Consider the following 17,757-nt stretch of genomic DNA (forward strand, 5'->3'; position numbering starts at 1 on the left):
AGTAACCCTGATCTGAAGATAGCTGCCACCCCTCCTCCTCTGCCTGTGGTTGGAGGAACGTGAACATTTAAATAGTCAGAGGGAGTTGATTCATTAATGCTAACAGTATACTCTGCTTTCCTAATCAGTTTGTTCAGTCTGTTGGCGTCCTTTGCCTTGATGAGGAGGTGGGGGGTTGTTGCTCGGAGAAGCAGTAGAGGGACTGCCAAGCGTGTCGGGGTTGGAGTTGAACCTATTGAAAAACTGGTTCAACTCGTTGGGAGGTCGTTCGTTTCCCTCAGCTGCATCCCCACCTCTCCTCTGGAAGCCGGTGATCCCTTTCATTCCACTCTATCCGTCCCTGATGTTGTTGTTCTCCGGTTTGTGCTCCATTTTTCTCCTGTACTTCTCTTTGCTCTCCCTAATGCTTCGCTTATGCTCCCTTTGTACTCGTTTGAGTTCTGCTCGCTCCCCTGATCTAAAGGCCCTCTTCTAATTGAAAAGGGCCTTCAGGTCGCTGGTTTACCCACGGTTTGTTGTTGACCTCTTCAGTGGGGATGGTGTTTTCAGTGCAGAACCCAGTGTACTCAGAGACACAGTCAGTCAGGTCATCATTGTCCTCACCATGTGGCTCATACAGTGCATCCCAGTCTGCGGCCTCCAGCGCTCCATGCAGTGTTTCCATGGCCTCAGGAGACCATTTCCTCACTGTCCTCACTGTGGTGGGGTGCTGCTGAACCTCAGGCTTGTATCATAGTGAGAGCAGGACTAGGTTGTGGTCTGACCTGCCCAGTGGTGGCTGGGCAGTGGAACTGTACGTATCTTTAACATTTGCATACACCAGGTCCAAAGTCTTATTTTCATGGGTGGCACAATTGAGACACTGGTAGAAGGTTGGGAGTGTGGATGAGAGGGAACATGGTTAAAGTCACCTGTTAAGATGATGAAGGCCCTGTTGTCCTGCAGTCACAGTGTGGTAGGGATGTGAAATCGGCTCTGTCTTCAGATCATTCGACCGTGGCCACCGTCGATCGCTGATAGACAATCCGATTGAAAATCACTCCATCTCTATTACAGCCTATTATTTATTTAGAAAAGCAGGTTTTGTGCCACATCTGCACAGTTAGAAGTGTCTGTGGCTCAAAATTTTATTTTGGTTTGGTTGTTTGTGTGAGGAGCATTTCATTTACGCACATTGATCCCTTGATCTAATAAAGTTATTGTTGTTCAAATATATTCAATTCAATTCAGTTTTATTTATATAGCGCCAAATTACAACAATTGTCATCTCAAGGCACTTAAATAATATAGTCCAATTCAAGCCAATTGGAATTCAATTCATTGTAATCATAATCAAATTAATTCATATAGAGCCAATTCAAAAAACAATATCCTAGCTAAGGAAACCAACAGATTGTACCGAAACTTGTCTTCAGTCAGAAAAGAGGGAAAAGAGGGGGGAAAAACATCATTCAAAGGATACCTGTTGGAACAGGGAAACACAAGTTAATAACCTTAAAGATTGCCGTTTGACAAAAAGATCACGATCCTCCCTATGGTCGCCGATAGACGATCCGATCGAAAAAAAATACTCCATCCCTACAGTGTGGATGATGTCACACGCACTGTATGAATCTCTGTATGAATCCGGTCGCGGTGGCGTCCCTGTCGGCTCGAACCGTCTGGAAGCCAGGAGTTGGAGTATCTGCTCTTGCAGCCACGTTTATGTGAAACACATACTGGACTCGCTGTACTCCACTTTATTTGCGAATGACCTTGCGTTTCCAGTGATGACTGCGGGGATGTAGGGCTTATACCTTCTTTTCTTCATCCTCTGTTTAAGCCCCGCTCTGTAGCTTTGTCGTCTTCTCTTTAGCTCCTCCGGTGTGGTGGGTCTCTCTCCGGCCAAGAGGGTTTGGGACCTCAGGGCCATCAGCTGGTCGCGGATGTAAACAATGCTGGCGGTGTTGCAGGCATGGCTCCCAATGATCCAAAGAGACCCAAGTGCAATTTTGGAATTATTGTCAGAAATCACGGACATTGCATCCTTTCAGTTAATCCAGGGAATAACCAATGGTTTAAAAGCCTGTTCAAAAGCCAGGCTCTGTGTTGGTATGCAGGTACATTAGTCAACAAAATATAGGTTTCACATCTGTGAAGGCATCATCATATCTGTCCGTACAGGTTAGATTGTAACTGTGTGTGTAGTAAGAGGATGGGTCATAAACTAGCTCACCATCAGTGGTATTCACTGTGAATACCACTGATGTTATCCTCTGTGTTTAAAGTGGTGACACTATAAAAGTGACTCCTTTACCCAAAGAGTCCAGAGATCCCAGTAGAGATGCGGAGGTGGAGAACAGGCTGTAGTACCAGCATGAAGTGTCGGGAGAAATAAAAGCCATGTTTATCAATTATTATTATGGGCAACATTCGCCCTCTCTCAAACAAAGCGAACAAGCTGAAAAGATCCTCCCTTCTAACACACACGCAGTTCAGAGAGTGTAGCCTGCTGCATTTCACGGAGACGTGGCTGAACGAGACGATATCGAACTGTGGTTTCTATGAATGGATTTACACTGACAGGAGTGCTGCCGAGAGTGGAAGAAGGAGAGGCAGAGGCTTGGCGCTGTTTGTGAATGGCAGATACACTGTTAAACAGCCGGTCTGTGGCATGGACATTGAACTGATGGCAGTCAGTATTCGGCCATATTATATTCCGAGGGAGTTTTCACACATGATTGTGTTTACCGTGTATATTTCTGCCTCTGTCGCCGCTGCGTGTGAGCACCTCTACAATGCCATGACTCAGCTACAGACATAACATCCAGAGGCCTTCGCGCTACTCCTTTGCTGCCACCCTCCCCACATTCACGCAGTGTGTAAACCATAAAACAGTCGAGGCCAACTAATTAAATCTTTTCTTTAAGAGATTTGATTTTGCCATCAATCCTGCCCCCGTCACAAGTTTTAATTTGATGCCATCATTAAACTCAGAATAAATATAAAGACATTGATATTTACAATAAAATACTTTTTCAGTTAAATATAGAGTTGGGTATAAATACTTTCTGTTTTTAGTTACATTTCACATCTAATGTTGCCTATTTTGAAAACCAAATTGTACCATTATTTAGAATATAAAAAAAACTCCAAGTGTCTTTCTTTTAGAAATAATTTAATATGCCTTTATTTTTATGGCATAGTCATAGTGACTTTTAAAGCATTTCGGTCCTCAAGGAGTCAAACAGACTTAAAGAAGTTTCATTTGTCTTTATGCTGGAATTCCACTGACAGGAATTCTCCTACTTTGTGTGGAAAGTGTGGGAAGATCCAGACTGAGTTTCCCTGATGTTTATTGTGTTGTAGGGAGTGGTCTTTTTCCTCCACCATTACACCTGTCTGTGTGTGTTGGGTTCTTAAGAGATGAAGAGCGTTACTGCTGGAGGATGGAGGTGTCTTGTCTTGGGGTGCTGAACAGCTATGTACTCCAGTATAGATTTACTCCACCAGTGCTCAGCTCAAACCGAATCTCTGCTGTCTCCACATTATCGTCTTGTGTGTAATCTCTAACTTGATGAAGTCTTTTCAAACATGATTTTATATTTGAGATCTGATAGGTTTAGAGCTTGTGTGTTTTCATGTGTAGCTTGATGGCTGCATGCTAACCTCTCCTCTGTAGGTGTCATATGTTTGATGAACTCTTTTTTTTCTGTTTCTTCCAACGGTTTACCAATATCACTTTAACTTTTGGTTCACTGATGTTGGTGCTAGCCGGTGAGTACGCTGCATGACTGACTTACACAAGTGTGGGGTTGCATCATTTGGATGGTACACTGACCATTTAATCTCACAGCATAATGCATAAATATTTTGCTCACATTCTTAGAAATACAATAAGAGAGTGATGGAAACTGACTTAGTTGGAAGTGTTTGAACACTGACTGAGTTTAGTAGCTCATGACCAGTGGTCATGTGACGCTGGACTTAGCAGTGCAGTCACACTGTCAGCTGATTGGAACTTCTTAATACAGAGTGGATCAATCAGGTGATAAAATTCATAAATATTGTTTTTTTCTTATAATTGCACATTTGATACCTGAATGAAAATGTTTTCTGGATAAAACCGAGAATGATTCCATTCATATGTATTGAATATAAAAAAATAATCCATGAAACAGTTGATTAGGCATTGAATTCAGAACTTTTTGGCCTTGAGAAGGGAGTTGAGCCTGTGGTCAGTCCTCTATAGGTTAGAATAGAACAAGAACATGGCTGCTTGTTGACAAATCCACTATTAATCTGCGCATTATCTTTTCTTAATTCTATTTCTTTCTTGTCAGTGTTACCCCATTAAATAAGAACTTAGTAAAGTTAACCTTTAAATCATTTAATATCATACTAACTTTTATTGAACTAATGGATGTTTGCATTTGTGTGACACATAAACATTCATGTGTTTGTTTAAGACCTCTAAGGTTGTTTCATTGGGTAATGATGACCTCTCAGCCCATATTGAGAGTTGGCCGGTGTGTTTTTGTTTGCCTGTTGGATTAGTGTGGCCCCCTGCTTGTGTTCCCGTGCTGTAACATGTATCTTCTTATGACATCACATCTGAATAAACTTGAGCTGAGTATGGGCTGAGCCCTGTTAATTCCCTGCACCTGTCACACACCGTTCCAATCTGAATGTTTCCTGTCCGTCAAGGACAGTCTAAGGACACCAACTCAGACCCAACCATATCTGAGCAACTATGTACGAAGCCAGTCTGCTGTTTCTGCCATTCAGTCACAAGATGACCAAACATTTTATTAGAAATTTGATTTCCTCATTCAATGTTTCGTTTGATAGAAGAACATGTACTGACAAATGTTAGAAGTATGCTTATACACTTATGCATGATTCTGGGATTGCATGAGTGCCTCAAATCACATTCTACTAAATAAGTGTGGCTGTGTGAGGCAATGGAGCTGTCCCACAGAAGTATGCACATGATGTCACCATATGGGCAGCGGAGAATGGTCAATTTCTGCAGTTTTTAATTGCCATCAAATGCAACTAAAATGTCATTTAAAAAAAAAAACTGGACTCATAATAAAGGGAGAAAAGCAGATGCTGGGTATTTCTTAAGAAAAAAACAGGAATCACTAGTGAATGAGGAATGCTTAAGTTCCTTATACTTAAAGTGTATATATTTAAAGGTATGAAGCTATTTCTATGATATATTAGCAGATTGCTGGTTAGGGTTAGTGTACACGTGAGTTTACCAAACTTCTAATGCGACTGCAACTGTTAAGCATCATATGCTTTCATCATTTCATCATTTCATCATGGGACTGGATAGTGTAGTGGTAAGATTGCCCACTTTTCATGTGGGAGACATGGGTTCAAATCCCCTGCATGAAAGGTACTACCTCTTACCCTGACTACCTACCAGTGTAAGTTGCTTTAGATAAAAGCATCTGCTAAAAACATAAACATTGGTTATTGAACTTTCAATTTCGATATGCTTTAATGTGCTAAAAATAACATTGAAATGAGAACAATGAAATTATAGCAAGTGTCAGGGTTCTGTGAGTTCTGACCCTGCATTTTTTCTCAATGAAAGTCACTAGCAGCAGTTGAGCTCTACCAGGGATGATTTGATCCAGGAATCAAAGCATTTGAATCGGAGGGTTTTGAGTATAACATGGTACAGATTCCTTATTATCATGGCATTAACTTATGACATGTTTGGACCCATGAGCTAAAAATCCTTATGGAGAGCACATGAAGTTGAACTTGTTTCTTTTTCATTAATCCACAGATCATCCAGAAGCCCTCTCAAGATCTGAAGCAACAGTTGGCTGGCTACTCCAAGCGGGTGGCGGGCTGTGTCACTGAGCTCATCCAAGCTGCCGAGGCTATGAAAGGTATTTGAACCTTTTGGCTTGTAACAAAAGAGTGGTAGCAGAACTTCAGAAAAACCAAGTCCATCTCATGATCCAGCAGCTTCAGCAGCAGTGAGTGATAAACTAAGTGAACCCCTGATCCAGCAGCTTCAGCAGCAGTGAGTGATAAACTAAGTGAACCCCTGAACCAGCAGCTTGCAGCAGCAGTGAGTGATAAACTAAGTGAACCCCTGAACCAGCAGCTTCAGCAGCAGTGAGTGATAAACTAAGTGAACCCCTGAACCAGCAGCTTGCAGCAGCAGTGAGTGATAAACTAAGTGAACCCCTGAACCAGCAGCTTCAGCAGCAGTGAGTGATAAACTAAGTGAACCCCTGAACCAGCAGCTTGCAGCAGCAGTGAGTGATAAACTAAGTGAACCCCTGATCCAGCAGCTTCAGCAGCAGTGAGTGATAAACTAAGTGAATCCCTGATCCAGCAGCTTCAGCAGCAGTGAGTGATAAACTAAGTGAACCCCTGAACCAGCAACTTGCAGCAGCAGTGAGTGATAAACTAAGTGAACCCCTGAACCAGCAACTTGCAGCAGCAGTGAGTGATAAACTAAGTGAACCACTGATCCAGCAGCTTTCAGCAGCAGCTCCAGCAGCAGTGAACGTTATCAGTCTCTCTCATGGTTCTGGAGGAATCTCGGCCCACTCTTCTCTCCAGCGTTGCTTCAGCTCATTGAGGTTTGCAGCATTGGTTTCTGCACAGCTCTCTTAAGGTCCCACCACAGCATCTCAGTCAGGCTGAGGTCTGGACTCTGACTGGACCATTGCAACACCTTGATTCTTTTCTTTTTCACACATTCTGCTGTAGATCTGCTGCTGTGTTTGGGATCTTTGTCCTGTTGATGAGCCAGTTTCAGCCCAGCTTTAGCTGTGGGACAGATGGCCTCACATTTGACTCTAGAATACTTTGGTATCCAGAGGAGTTCATGGTGGACTCAATGACTGCAAGGTGCCCAGGTCCTGTGGCTGCAGAACCAGCCCAGATCATCAGCCCTCCCCCACCGTGCTTGACAGCTGGTATGAGGTGTTTGTGCTGATATGCTGTGTTTGGTTTCCTCCAAACGTGCTGCTGTGCATTAGGACCAAACATCTCCACTTTGCTCTGGTCTGTCCAAAGGACATTGTTCCAGAAGTCTTGAGCTTTGTTCAGATGCAGCTTTGCAAACCTAAGCTGTGCTGCCATGTTCTTTTTAGAGAGAAGAGGCTTTCTCCTGCAGCCCTTCCAAACAAGCCATCCTTGTTCAGTCTTTTTCTAACTGTGCTGTCATGACCTTTAACCTTTAACATGCTAACTGAGGCCTGTAGAGTCTGAGGCTTTTTTACAGTTTCTTAGAGCATTGCACAGTATGACCTTGGGGTGAACTTGCTGGGCCGTCCATTCCTGGGAAGACTGACAACTGAAAACACCTCAATGCTCTCAGCCAGCAAACTGACTAAACTTCTGCTTTTATAGAGGTGATCATACTTGCTGATGATCGGTTAACCAAGTGCATTTGATTAGCAGCACCTAGCTGCTACTCACAGTACTCATTTAATTCTTGTGGAAGGTTTTTGTTCAGTGAATATCAACACAGTGTAATAGATCGAAAGATTTTTTTTATTCGGTTCTGATTCGTAAATCCCTCGAATTAGAACAAAGTGTGCTTTCTTTTCCACGACTGCGGTTGTGTTTGGCAGCACTGTTCACTGGGCAGTTCTGTACATGTTGCGTATGAGAGTGAACATTCCTTGGTACTTGAATTGCACTGAGACAGTGTTTGCTTCATGTTCAGATCCAAGGCTGTGCACAAACCTTTCTTTTGTTTTTGCAATGGACATATAGAACAGACAAATTGAAAATTCAGCCTCTTTGGGTGAACTTAGCTTAGTTGGCCTACCTGTGAAGGTCTGGAGGGATATTTGACTAGAACCACACCATCTGCCTTCTGTTGGTCATCTTTGGAACAAGTACAAATCAACTTCGTTTTTAAGTACAGACTGACCTAATGTTATTTTTGTGTGCTGTAGGCACAGAGTGGGTGGACCCAGAGGACCCTACTGTCATCGCAGAGAACGAACTATTGGGAGCAGCGGCAGCTATTGAAGCAGCTGCCAAGAAACTGGAGCAGCTGAGGCCGAGGACCAAACCCAAGGTTAGAGGACTTTTTACAGAGCAGAGGCATTCACACTTAGTTTGTTAACCTCGCCACAGGGTTACACTCAGTGTATGTGTTTCACATCCTCTGGCCTGTCAATTTGCCATACCATGAATGTTTGCTGTCCCACAGACCTTACACTGCTGGCATTTAATTTTCTCCTTTTCAGTAATTCTGAACACCAGCTCTTCCTATGCAATACACCAGCTGTTTTAACGGTTCTTTGTTTTCACATTGTTTTCTGAGTTCATCACAGCCCAAGACCAGTGTATTCATGGCCTGTTGGTTTCCCCCTCTTTTAAACAGGAGGCAGACGAGAGCTTAAACTTTGAAGAGCAGATTCTGGAGGCAGCCAAGTCCATTGCCGCCGCTACAAGTGCTCTGGTCAAAGCTGCTTCAGCAGCACAGAGGGAGCTTGTAGCTCAAGGAAAGGTCTGTCACAACCCAACTGAAAGCACCATACAAAACCTACTGTTAACAGTGCGTCTCACCTGTGCTGCTTGCTATAATTAGTGAGTTTTCGAATACTGAATATGATTTATGGAGATGATGTTCAAACCAAAGCCTGGGTTTATTCATTGCTTTTATTTTAGGAATGAATCGAACAGGTTTTACCTATATGAGGATCTGGTTGTTCATTTCTCCCAAAATCTCCAAAAAGTTAGATTTGAACATCATTTAAAGTTTTTACATGGTTTTGGTAACTGTCATAAAAAACATACTGAAACCAGTTGTCTTATATTTTTAGGTGGGAGCAATCCCAGCCAATGCCGTGGATGATGGACAGTGGTCTCAGGGGCTGATTTCAGCTGTAAGTCTGTTTCTTCAAGCTTAAATGTAAAAATCTTTTGAACGTGGTTGTGAAATTCCTTACCATTGATGTCATTCGGCTCCTCAGGCTCGGATGGTTGCGGCAGCAACCAACAACCTGTGTGAGGCAGCCAACTCTGCAGTACAGGGACATGCCAGTGAGGAGAAGCTCATCTCATCAGCCAAGCAGGTGGCGGCCTCCACTGCTCAGCTGTTGGTGGCTTGCAAGGTCAAGGCTGACCAGGACTCCCAGACCATGAAGAGGCTCCAGGTCAGCACTGCAGTACACACCACCACTCTTTATATACACCATGGTGTTACTGCCACTCTTCAAAAAACCTTATTTAGCTCTCTACCAAAGAATTAAAATACAGCAGTTGTCCTATCTAAGCATATTTTCCACAGAGAAATTACAAGGCATCATCCTTAGAAGTGTCAAGATGCAGTTATAAGAGAGGTGAAGCTGAGGGAAAAGGAGCCTGCAGCCTCTGCTGCTGTGGATAAGTGCAGTATTCCCTGCCCAGATACTGAGCAGAACTACCGTGTCCTCAGATTTCTAGTATGCCCTTCGTTACTGGACCGTTTTTCAAGCTGTGTTCTAGTCAGAAGAGAGAGTATGATTTATAAGGAGAAATACTAGTTGTACTTTGCACATCTAGTTATCAGAAAAGTATGTCCATTTTTGTCCATTCATTGTGTGTTCTGCACGTTGGTTTGATTTTTCTCTGCTCGGAGCTACAACTAGGCTGATGCACATTGGCCCAGTTGGATAGGTTAAAGCTTCATTATGGTGTTGATCTGAGTGGAGTATGACAAAATAGCTGTGACTGTGGTACTATTCTCACAAAAACTACAGCTGTCATAAATGCAGAAGAATGCTGTTTTCATACATGACAGGGTGTGAAAAGATTTCCTGAAACTCGGTGGACTGAAGTGCGATAACAACAGGGATATCCTGACTTTTAGTCAAATCCAAAGACATTGGCCACTTTGATGACGTCTTTTTTAGGCTTGACAGGGTGACTACAGAGCAGACATTATGCAACAGCTTTTTTGGCAGTCAATAACAAAACTGATGGACCTCTGTGTAGAATCAGTAGGGTGCCTTTTTAAAAAGATATTCCTGGTTTTCCCTCATGAATTGCACTGAAAGCACTGACTCAATGGTGGAAATATTGTAGCACAGTAGGGTTGTTGTGACCTTTATGTGTAACTGATGCAGTCAGTTGCAAGCCATAGCAGAAAGTGCCAGTATCTCCTGTCCCCTCATCCTCCCAAAAATACTATCTTTAAGGCTGTGTGTATGCTAGCTGTGAGCACATCGCTCTGCCCAGGCCAGCTCATATTCTCTGATCCAATCAGCGGTGGCTTATCTCCTCCTCTTCTGGGCCTGCAGCTGCCACCACAGTAATTCCCATACGTTTACGTCGACAGGGGCTCTGGAAACAATCTGCCCAGTCTACCCGTGGCACCGGGAGCTGGAAACATTAGTCTGGATCTATGATTACACCAGGAGCATTTGCTCTCTCCACTCCTTGTCATGGTCCTTATTACAGCTGTAATTACTCAGTCTTGACCAATATACAGTCTCTGTTGAACATGTGGCCACTTCAATAATGCATATGCTACAATAGTAGCTAATAAAGACGTTTCTGGTAATTGCTCATCCACTAATATGTACCTGGACATTGTATGAGCCACTCTCATTTCACATCTTTGAATGCTAGATTAAATCCTGTGAAGAAGCGGGATCAAAAGATCCTGTTTGTTATCACAAGAAACTATTCAATTCAATTTTTCAATTCAGTTTTATTTATATAGCGCCAGATTACAACAATTGTCATCTCAAGGCACTTCAATAATATAGTCCAATTCAAGCCAATTGGAATTCAATTCATTGTAATCATAATCCAATTAATTCATATAGAGCCAATTCAAAAAATAATATCCTAGCTAAGGAAACCAACAGATTGCATCGAAACTTGTCTTCAGTCCAATCTCCCGTCCTGAGCGTGCCTGTGGCGACTGTGGAAAGGAACGACTCCCTTTTAACAGGAAGAAACCTCTGGCAGAACCAGACTCAGGAAGGGTGGCCATCCGCCTCCACCAGCTGGGGTTTGAGAAGACAGAAAAGAGGGAAAAGAGGGGGGAAAAACACCATAACGCCATTCAAAGGATACCTGTTGGAACAGGGAAACACAAGTTAATAACCACAATAATATCACATGTACATAAAATCAATTGTGAAATTAAACAGGGGGAAAAAGAGAGCAAAGGAGGAAAGGTGTGACAGATGAGGTCCCCCAGCAGTCTAAGCCTATAGCAGCTTAACTATGGGATGTTTCAGGATTACCTGAGCCATCCCTAACTATAAGCTTTATCAAAAAGGAACGTTTTAAGCCTAATCTTAAAAGTGGAAAGGGTGTCTGCTTCCTGGACATTTACTGGCAGCTTATTCCACAAGAGAGGGGCCTGATAACTGAAGGCTCTACCTCCCATTCTACTTTTAGAAACTCTGGGAACAACAAGTAAACCTGCAGTTTGGGAGCGAAGTGCTCTGTTAGGAAAATATCTTACAATGAGACCTTTAAGATATGATGGAGCTCGGTCATTTAGAGCTTTATATGTGAGGATAAGACTCTTAAATTCTATTCTGAATTTAACTGGGAGCCAATGAAGAGAAGCTAAAACTGGAGAAACATGATCTCTGCTGTTAGTTCTCATCAGAACTCTGGCTGCAGCATTTTGGATCAGCTACATGACAAACTACATGACTATGACCATCTAGTTCACAATACAGCTGTGAATGAAAGACAAGCTGGTAATGGTGTAGACAGTTAACTAAGTTTATATTGAAAAAATCTGTTGTAATGAGTCCAGGGGAAAGATGGATGCTGAAGGAACAGTGACAAGGAAGTAAAGTGATAAGGACCCATACCTGTCAGCTGACATGACCAGAGTCCCAAGCATGTGGAGCAGGCAGGTCAGAGCATCACAGACAACAAAGCATGATGAGCTAAAGTACCTTTTGTCCTCACCTTGATCTCCAAAACCGTCTGAAAAGTGTCTGGAGGACATGCCACTGTGTGACTGCAGAGACTGTGAAGAATTCTGCCAACGGCGTGAGTGAACTGAGCTGCTCAAGCTGATGACATCCATAGCTGTGCACTAAAAGCATGTGCCAGTCAGCTCATTTATGTTATCGTTGATATCTTAATATCAGCACAAGAGGGGATGTCCCTCACATCAGAAACAGGAGCTCAGTCTGTCCTCACACGAGTTGAAAATAGCTCTTACATCCATCACAATGTCTATTCCCACAGAAAAACAACTGTTACTGGCCAAATTACAAACAAGGATGAGATGCCATATCAGGAGGAAACTGGAGTGTCATTGTGCACAGCTCAGAGAAAAACAGAACGGAATCAAAGGCCAGCTGATTTTTGAGAAAAGAAGCAAATATTCAGATTGCTGTCTGAAGAGAGGCTGGTTCCTAAGGTTCCTGGGAATGAATGCCCCCATTAGAGAAAGCTCCGAGTTCAAATTCTTTCACCCTGTTGCTTAATGATAAAGTGAACCTTGAATCACTGAATCCTAACTGTCTGTAATAACTTGGAGTGAGAAGTCATCTTTATTCTTAAAGTTGATGTACGTTTTTCCAAACATTCAACAGTGATGCGTGTTTGGACAAAATCTTTAAAAGTTCCAGTTTACTGTGCGACCAAAGTGTTTAAGTGACGAATCGGGCTGCTAATGTCATGTTGTATGGCATGGCTGCTGAAGGAAACGTGTGGCGTTACAGCAGAGCTGTCCAATGAGCTCCTGTTTAGCTCTGAGCATGACTCAGTTAGCTGGTCATCTTTGCCTTTCACAGCTGTTCTCACAGTTTTTACAAAAGCTCTGTCAGTGGGTCTGTTTCACATTAACTCAAAGTGTAAGTCACAGTCCATTACCAGAGATATTAATCATTTTACAAAAGGTATTGTATTGTCCTTTTTTTTATACTGTTTACTGATTTCTGTCCGTTTATTGTTGTCATTGTGAAAAAGTCCTGACTCATTGTTTGTTTCTGTAGGCGGCCGGAAACGCTGTGAAGAGAGCCTCCGATAACCTGGTGAAAGCAGCACAGAAAGCAGCCTTTGATGCTCAGGATGACCAGGCTGTGGTGGTCAAAAGTAAGATGGTGGGAGGCATCGCTCAGGTGAGCCAAAGAGCCTGAACACAGCATGGATACATTCAAAAGTTTTCAGCCTTATGGAACCATCTGCATCCGTGTAGAAATTCACTCGTTCTTAGTGTAGGAGCCGAATGTGTGCCGTCCCGATGGCAGTGAAGAACACTGAACAGTAACAGGGAAAGCCTGCTCACACACAGGGTTACAACAATCACATCTTCATTCTTTTTCCAACACGTTGAATACTTTGAGTCTGCACTCCCTGAGCATGGAAGTGAGTTGTGTTGCTCGGGTTTATGGAGAGCCTGAGAACTGCTGTGCACCTGTACCTGTCTCTCTAACTCATTCAGACCTGATGAAACACATGAGTGTTTTGACCCTGTTAAGACAGTTGCAAAGTTTTGATCAGAAATGCTATTTTTTTCTTAGAAATCGAGATGGAAGCTGTAATGGATGGGTTAAAGTTCTTAAACACTGTTGTTGTGTAATTATCATACTTCTCTGCCAAACCTCCAAGAGACACGTGTCATCCAGCAAATGATGAACAGTGTGTGCAGCACTTTTTCATCTGTCATACAGTGACATACTGATGAGCATTGGAAAACTCAGATTCAGCTTAGTTTAGAATGCACTTTCTCTCCGACCTACCCTCTGGAAAAGCTCAACTGCGAATAGTAAGATTGGGAACAATTTTAAGCTGGTGTTTCCTCAGTGTGTTAACAGACTTTGTGATGTTGCAGATCATTGCAGCTCAGGAGGAGATGCTGCGGAAAGAAAGGGAGCTGGATGAGGCCAGGAAGAAGCTGGCCATGATCAGACAGCAGCAGTACAAGTTCCTCCCCTCAGAGCTGCGAGAGGACAGTCAGGAACAGTGAGCGAGTGGGTGTGCCAACAAACAGCAGCAGCAACAGTCATGCTTTTTCCTGGAAAGCTCAGGATCTCCCCACTGCTAATGCTTCACTAGAAATGGAACAATGAGCTGATTGGTATCAGGACGTCTTTGTCTTTAGTTTTCACAGTAAAAGTGTAACAATACCATTGATAATCAATTGAGCTGATACTGAAATACATGCCTTCAAGTGCGTTTTAAGTTATCTTTGCTTTGGATGATATGTGTTCATATACTTTTCAGTATGTCTCTTTTTAACTTTGTGTACATGCTATGTGGCTTCATGAAATGATTCTGCTTGCCCTTACTATTAGAACTGTTACATCTGTTGCCAGTTATTCTGCTACAAGTCCAGTTATTCAAAGTCTATGCAAGGTTTCTGTGCACATTTCGTTTTGTCTGAACACATTTACAAAGGACCATGACGAGTAGTGGGTCTCATGATATTCAGTATATTACTTCAACTGAATGAAATTTTTAAAGTTGCGATTTTTTAAAAATCTATAAAAAAAGAATTCAAGAAATTATTGGGAAAATCAGTATTTTTTTTAAAGAGTGAGATATGAAATATATTGTTTTCCTGTGTGTTAGAATTTAGTTCTGGATTACATTGGAGGACTTGTTTATGTAATGATTATTAAGCCATATATTTAATGACCTCAGTGGGCCTATATTTGGCTACAAAGTGTTTATTGATTCCTCTAGTATCATATGTGTCAGATGCAATGTGATACTCCTTTGAATTCTGTCAGTCATGATGTTGATCGGAGGTATGCATCGATGCTTTGGCTACCTAATGCTTTGCTGTTAATACGACTTGCATAAAGATGAGTTTATTAAATGGACCTAATGTAAGCCTACTGGTATAGAAAATAAGCACTGTATTTCAGCTAATAAAGTGCTCTTGTTAGGTCACTTGCCTTTGAAATGCAATAACATCATCACTCTGCTCAGTAACCGCACCGGTAGCTTTATTTTATTGGACATAGTTTTAGAACAACCAGAGCAGTATATGACTGTAATCATTCAAAGTTTGTTTTCTTTTGCTCATATCTGGACTTCACCATGATATAATGCTGGTGCACAGTAGTACCACCTGATGGGAACTGTAAGAGAGATTTCTATACAATAAAGTCAGTTTTCATTTAAACCGTTTTCTTCTCTTTTTGCTCACAACATAAAGACATGTTCAGATGATAAAATGTACTTTAGAGAAAAAACAGAACCCAAAGGTTGAATGTCTGATACTTCCTCTACATGTGAAGTCACAGAATTTGATTGGCTAGTCTGTACTTCATTGTGAAGTTTCACTTTTCTCACCTTTTCATCTCAAACGATGTTTGCCTCACATCAGACCCACATTTCTCCAGGCATTGGCCTGTTAGGTAAGGTTTCACTTTGCTGAAAGTGAATGAGAAGGAGAGCGAAGTCTGAAATGAGTGTGAGTGAACTCTGACGAACTGCAGAGAGGTTTCAGCAGGCTTCTGCGGAGCTTTAAGCGCTGAAGAGATGAGCCATCTATCTGAGTGAGGACCCGTGGAAAACATGGCTCCAACTGAACTCCACCTTCTTGCACATTTAGTCTTTCTCTACATTAACCCTTTCATGCACGGGAATTTTTTTTTTTTTTTTTATCATGATAAACCTTTTTTTTTTGTCAAAGTTGCACATAGGCCACTAAAGTGGACGTTACAGCATCACGTTTTCTCTTTCTGTTCCTCAGATGCACAATGACCGTTCCATGTGACATTTCAGTGAAAAATAATGATAATAATAATAATAATCTGTTCTTTTTGTGCCCAAAGATGGATAAAGACCCTGACTGAGGCTTTCATAATTCGTGCGTGAAAGGGTTAAACTTACAGCCTACATGTTTAACACTTTCCTTACAATAACGAGTCCAACGATCTTCCTCTTTCTTACTGCTGTGCTGCAGGGAGTAAATAATCTGTAGCCCAGTGTGGAACATTAACACAGATGGGGGGCGCCTGCCAGTGCTTGTCGAATAATTGGTTGTTCAAAGCTGCTCCTCATCAGAATTCTAATATGATTTCAATGAGTCATGATTAGAGATTATTTTTCTGTTCTTGTGGGAGATCCGTCTCTGACTTCTGAGTCAGGATCTGTGGTTTGTGTTAGAGTTCTCTTTGGTCTGTGTGTGTGTTTGTGGGCATGGCAGTTGGTGGTGACCTGATTGCCCTCATTACGTCCACATGTGACTGATCCAGTGGCTCCAACTCTTAAGCTCCAGTCTTCCCTGTGCTCAGCAACAGTTAGTTTGTTCATCTCCAGTGGAACTACGCCGGCAAAGTACTCATGAGTTTCATGGTTCACGTCAACGCTCTTGTGGATACTTTACTAAGACGTATAATTTTGCTTACAGAGAGACTGGAGACAGATTTACCTTCAACCAGCTGTAACCACTACGGAAAGAAGAAGCCACTCTGCACCGCCACCACTATCGCTGCCACCTTCACCAGTCAGGACATTCACAGGATAGTCGATCTATGCTTCAGTAAAACAATCCACCGGTCAGTGCTATCACCTTGGAATAAGATCCTTTCTGGAATATTAAGTCCCTCACTAACTAATCTCTCCCCTCGGAGAAGTTCTCAGACCAGCGTTTCCACCAGCGAGTTTGTGTCCATTGTTTGCTACCGCCTGTAAATAAAATCGCTTCCTCATTCTGGATTCTGCCTACAGCAAAGCTTAACATTATGTACATCAGACCCTTTTAACAAATGTGGTGGCAAGCATTACGGAGAATGCAATGTACAGGAAAATGACACTTTAGTCACCTTTATCATATCTTACTGACTAATGGTTATTTGTACCTTTTGGAATTGTTGTTCCATGGGTCTGAGATTTACTAAACTTATTGATGTCATGACTTTAAATTAAAGTACTAGCTACGAGCTTTGTCTTCCAATTTTAATATTGTTATACATTGCTGCAAATGATGAAATGACATAACTTGAGCATAAATGTTCTTTATGTATTGTATTTCTTGTTCATATGTTATTAAAGAGAGGATAAATGCAATAACCTAAAGCATGCACAGTAAAGCGTAGATTTGACAGCACACACAAGCACCTGTTCATTCTCTGTGGCAGCCCCCCCCCCGAACGCCCTTCTGCAAACCTGAATGTGGCACACATGAACTTGCTGTTCAGGTTGTCCCCACACAGTGACACATTTAGGCAGCAGCGATCTGGCAGGCATCTGAGACATGTGTGTGCCTACAGGTGATGGACAGCCTCATTCTCTAATAACAGGCAGCGTGACTGTTGTCTTCTCTTCAGCCATTTTTGTAGATGTTTGATTCTTAAAGTGATTCTTTTCATGTTTGTGCTAATCTTTGAATAAAGGTTTGATATTCCACTTTAATGATATTTTTCTGTTTTCATTCACTTTAAAAAGATCTCTTTCTTAACTGAGGTTGTCAACTATTTCAAGCTACATTCAAGGAGGCAACTTCTAATGCACTTTACATTCTTTTCCCACACGTTCCATTACTTAAAGCAACAAAGTATAGTAAAAGATTTCTTCATCATCAAACAGGCTTTATTACAGAAAGGTGCTCATTTTTTTTGTCTCCCTCTCTGTGAATGAACTTTGTCTCCAAAAATATTTGAGAGAGGAGTTGAAATGTGCTGCCCTGCAACCTTTACTCATGTCTCAGGTGGAAAATGAACACAGAAGCCAATGATCGTGGACAGATCAGTCTGATTTATTCTCACATACTGAAGACAGACGTCATGCACAGACTGGACAACTGTCGCTGCCTAAATATGGGCAACAATCCGTGCGAATCCACAACGAATAATCATT

At 42.2% G+C, this 17,757-nt stretch overlaps 1 protein-coding gene across 1 annotated transcript in view; it reads left to right on the plus strand.

Moving 5' to 3' along the window:
• tln1 (talin 1) overlaps positions 1 to 15,076 on the plus strand; it is a 96,990-nt gene extending 81,914 nt beyond the window's left edge. The window contains exons 51-57 of the mRNA XM_072372305.1: positions 5,786 to 5,891; positions 7,926 to 8,050; positions 8,360 to 8,485; positions 8,802 to 8,864; positions 8,952 to 9,134; positions 12,939 to 13,064; positions 13,778 to 15,076. Of these exons, the coding sequence (XP_072228406.1) occupies positions 5,786 to 5,891; positions 7,926 to 8,050; positions 8,360 to 8,485; positions 8,802 to 8,864; positions 8,952 to 9,134; positions 12,939 to 13,064; positions 13,778 to 13,912 (864 nt within the window). The 3' untranslated portion in view covers positions 13,913 to 15,076. The remainder of the gene's footprint in view (positions 1 to 5,785; positions 5,892 to 7,925; positions 8,051 to 8,359; positions 8,486 to 8,801; positions 8,865 to 8,951; positions 9,135 to 12,938; positions 13,065 to 13,777) is intronic.
• Positions 15,077 to 17,757: the final 2,681 nt, after the last annotated feature.

The sequence above is a fragment of the Leuresthes tenuis genome, unplaced genomic scaffold, assembly GCF_036924035.1.
Source record: "Leuresthes tenuis unplaced genomic scaffold, fLeuTen1.0.hap1 SCAF_19, whole genome shotgun sequence".
NCBI lineage: Eukaryota > Metazoa > Chordata > Actinopteri > Atheriniformes > Atherinopsidae > Leuresthes > Leuresthes tenuis.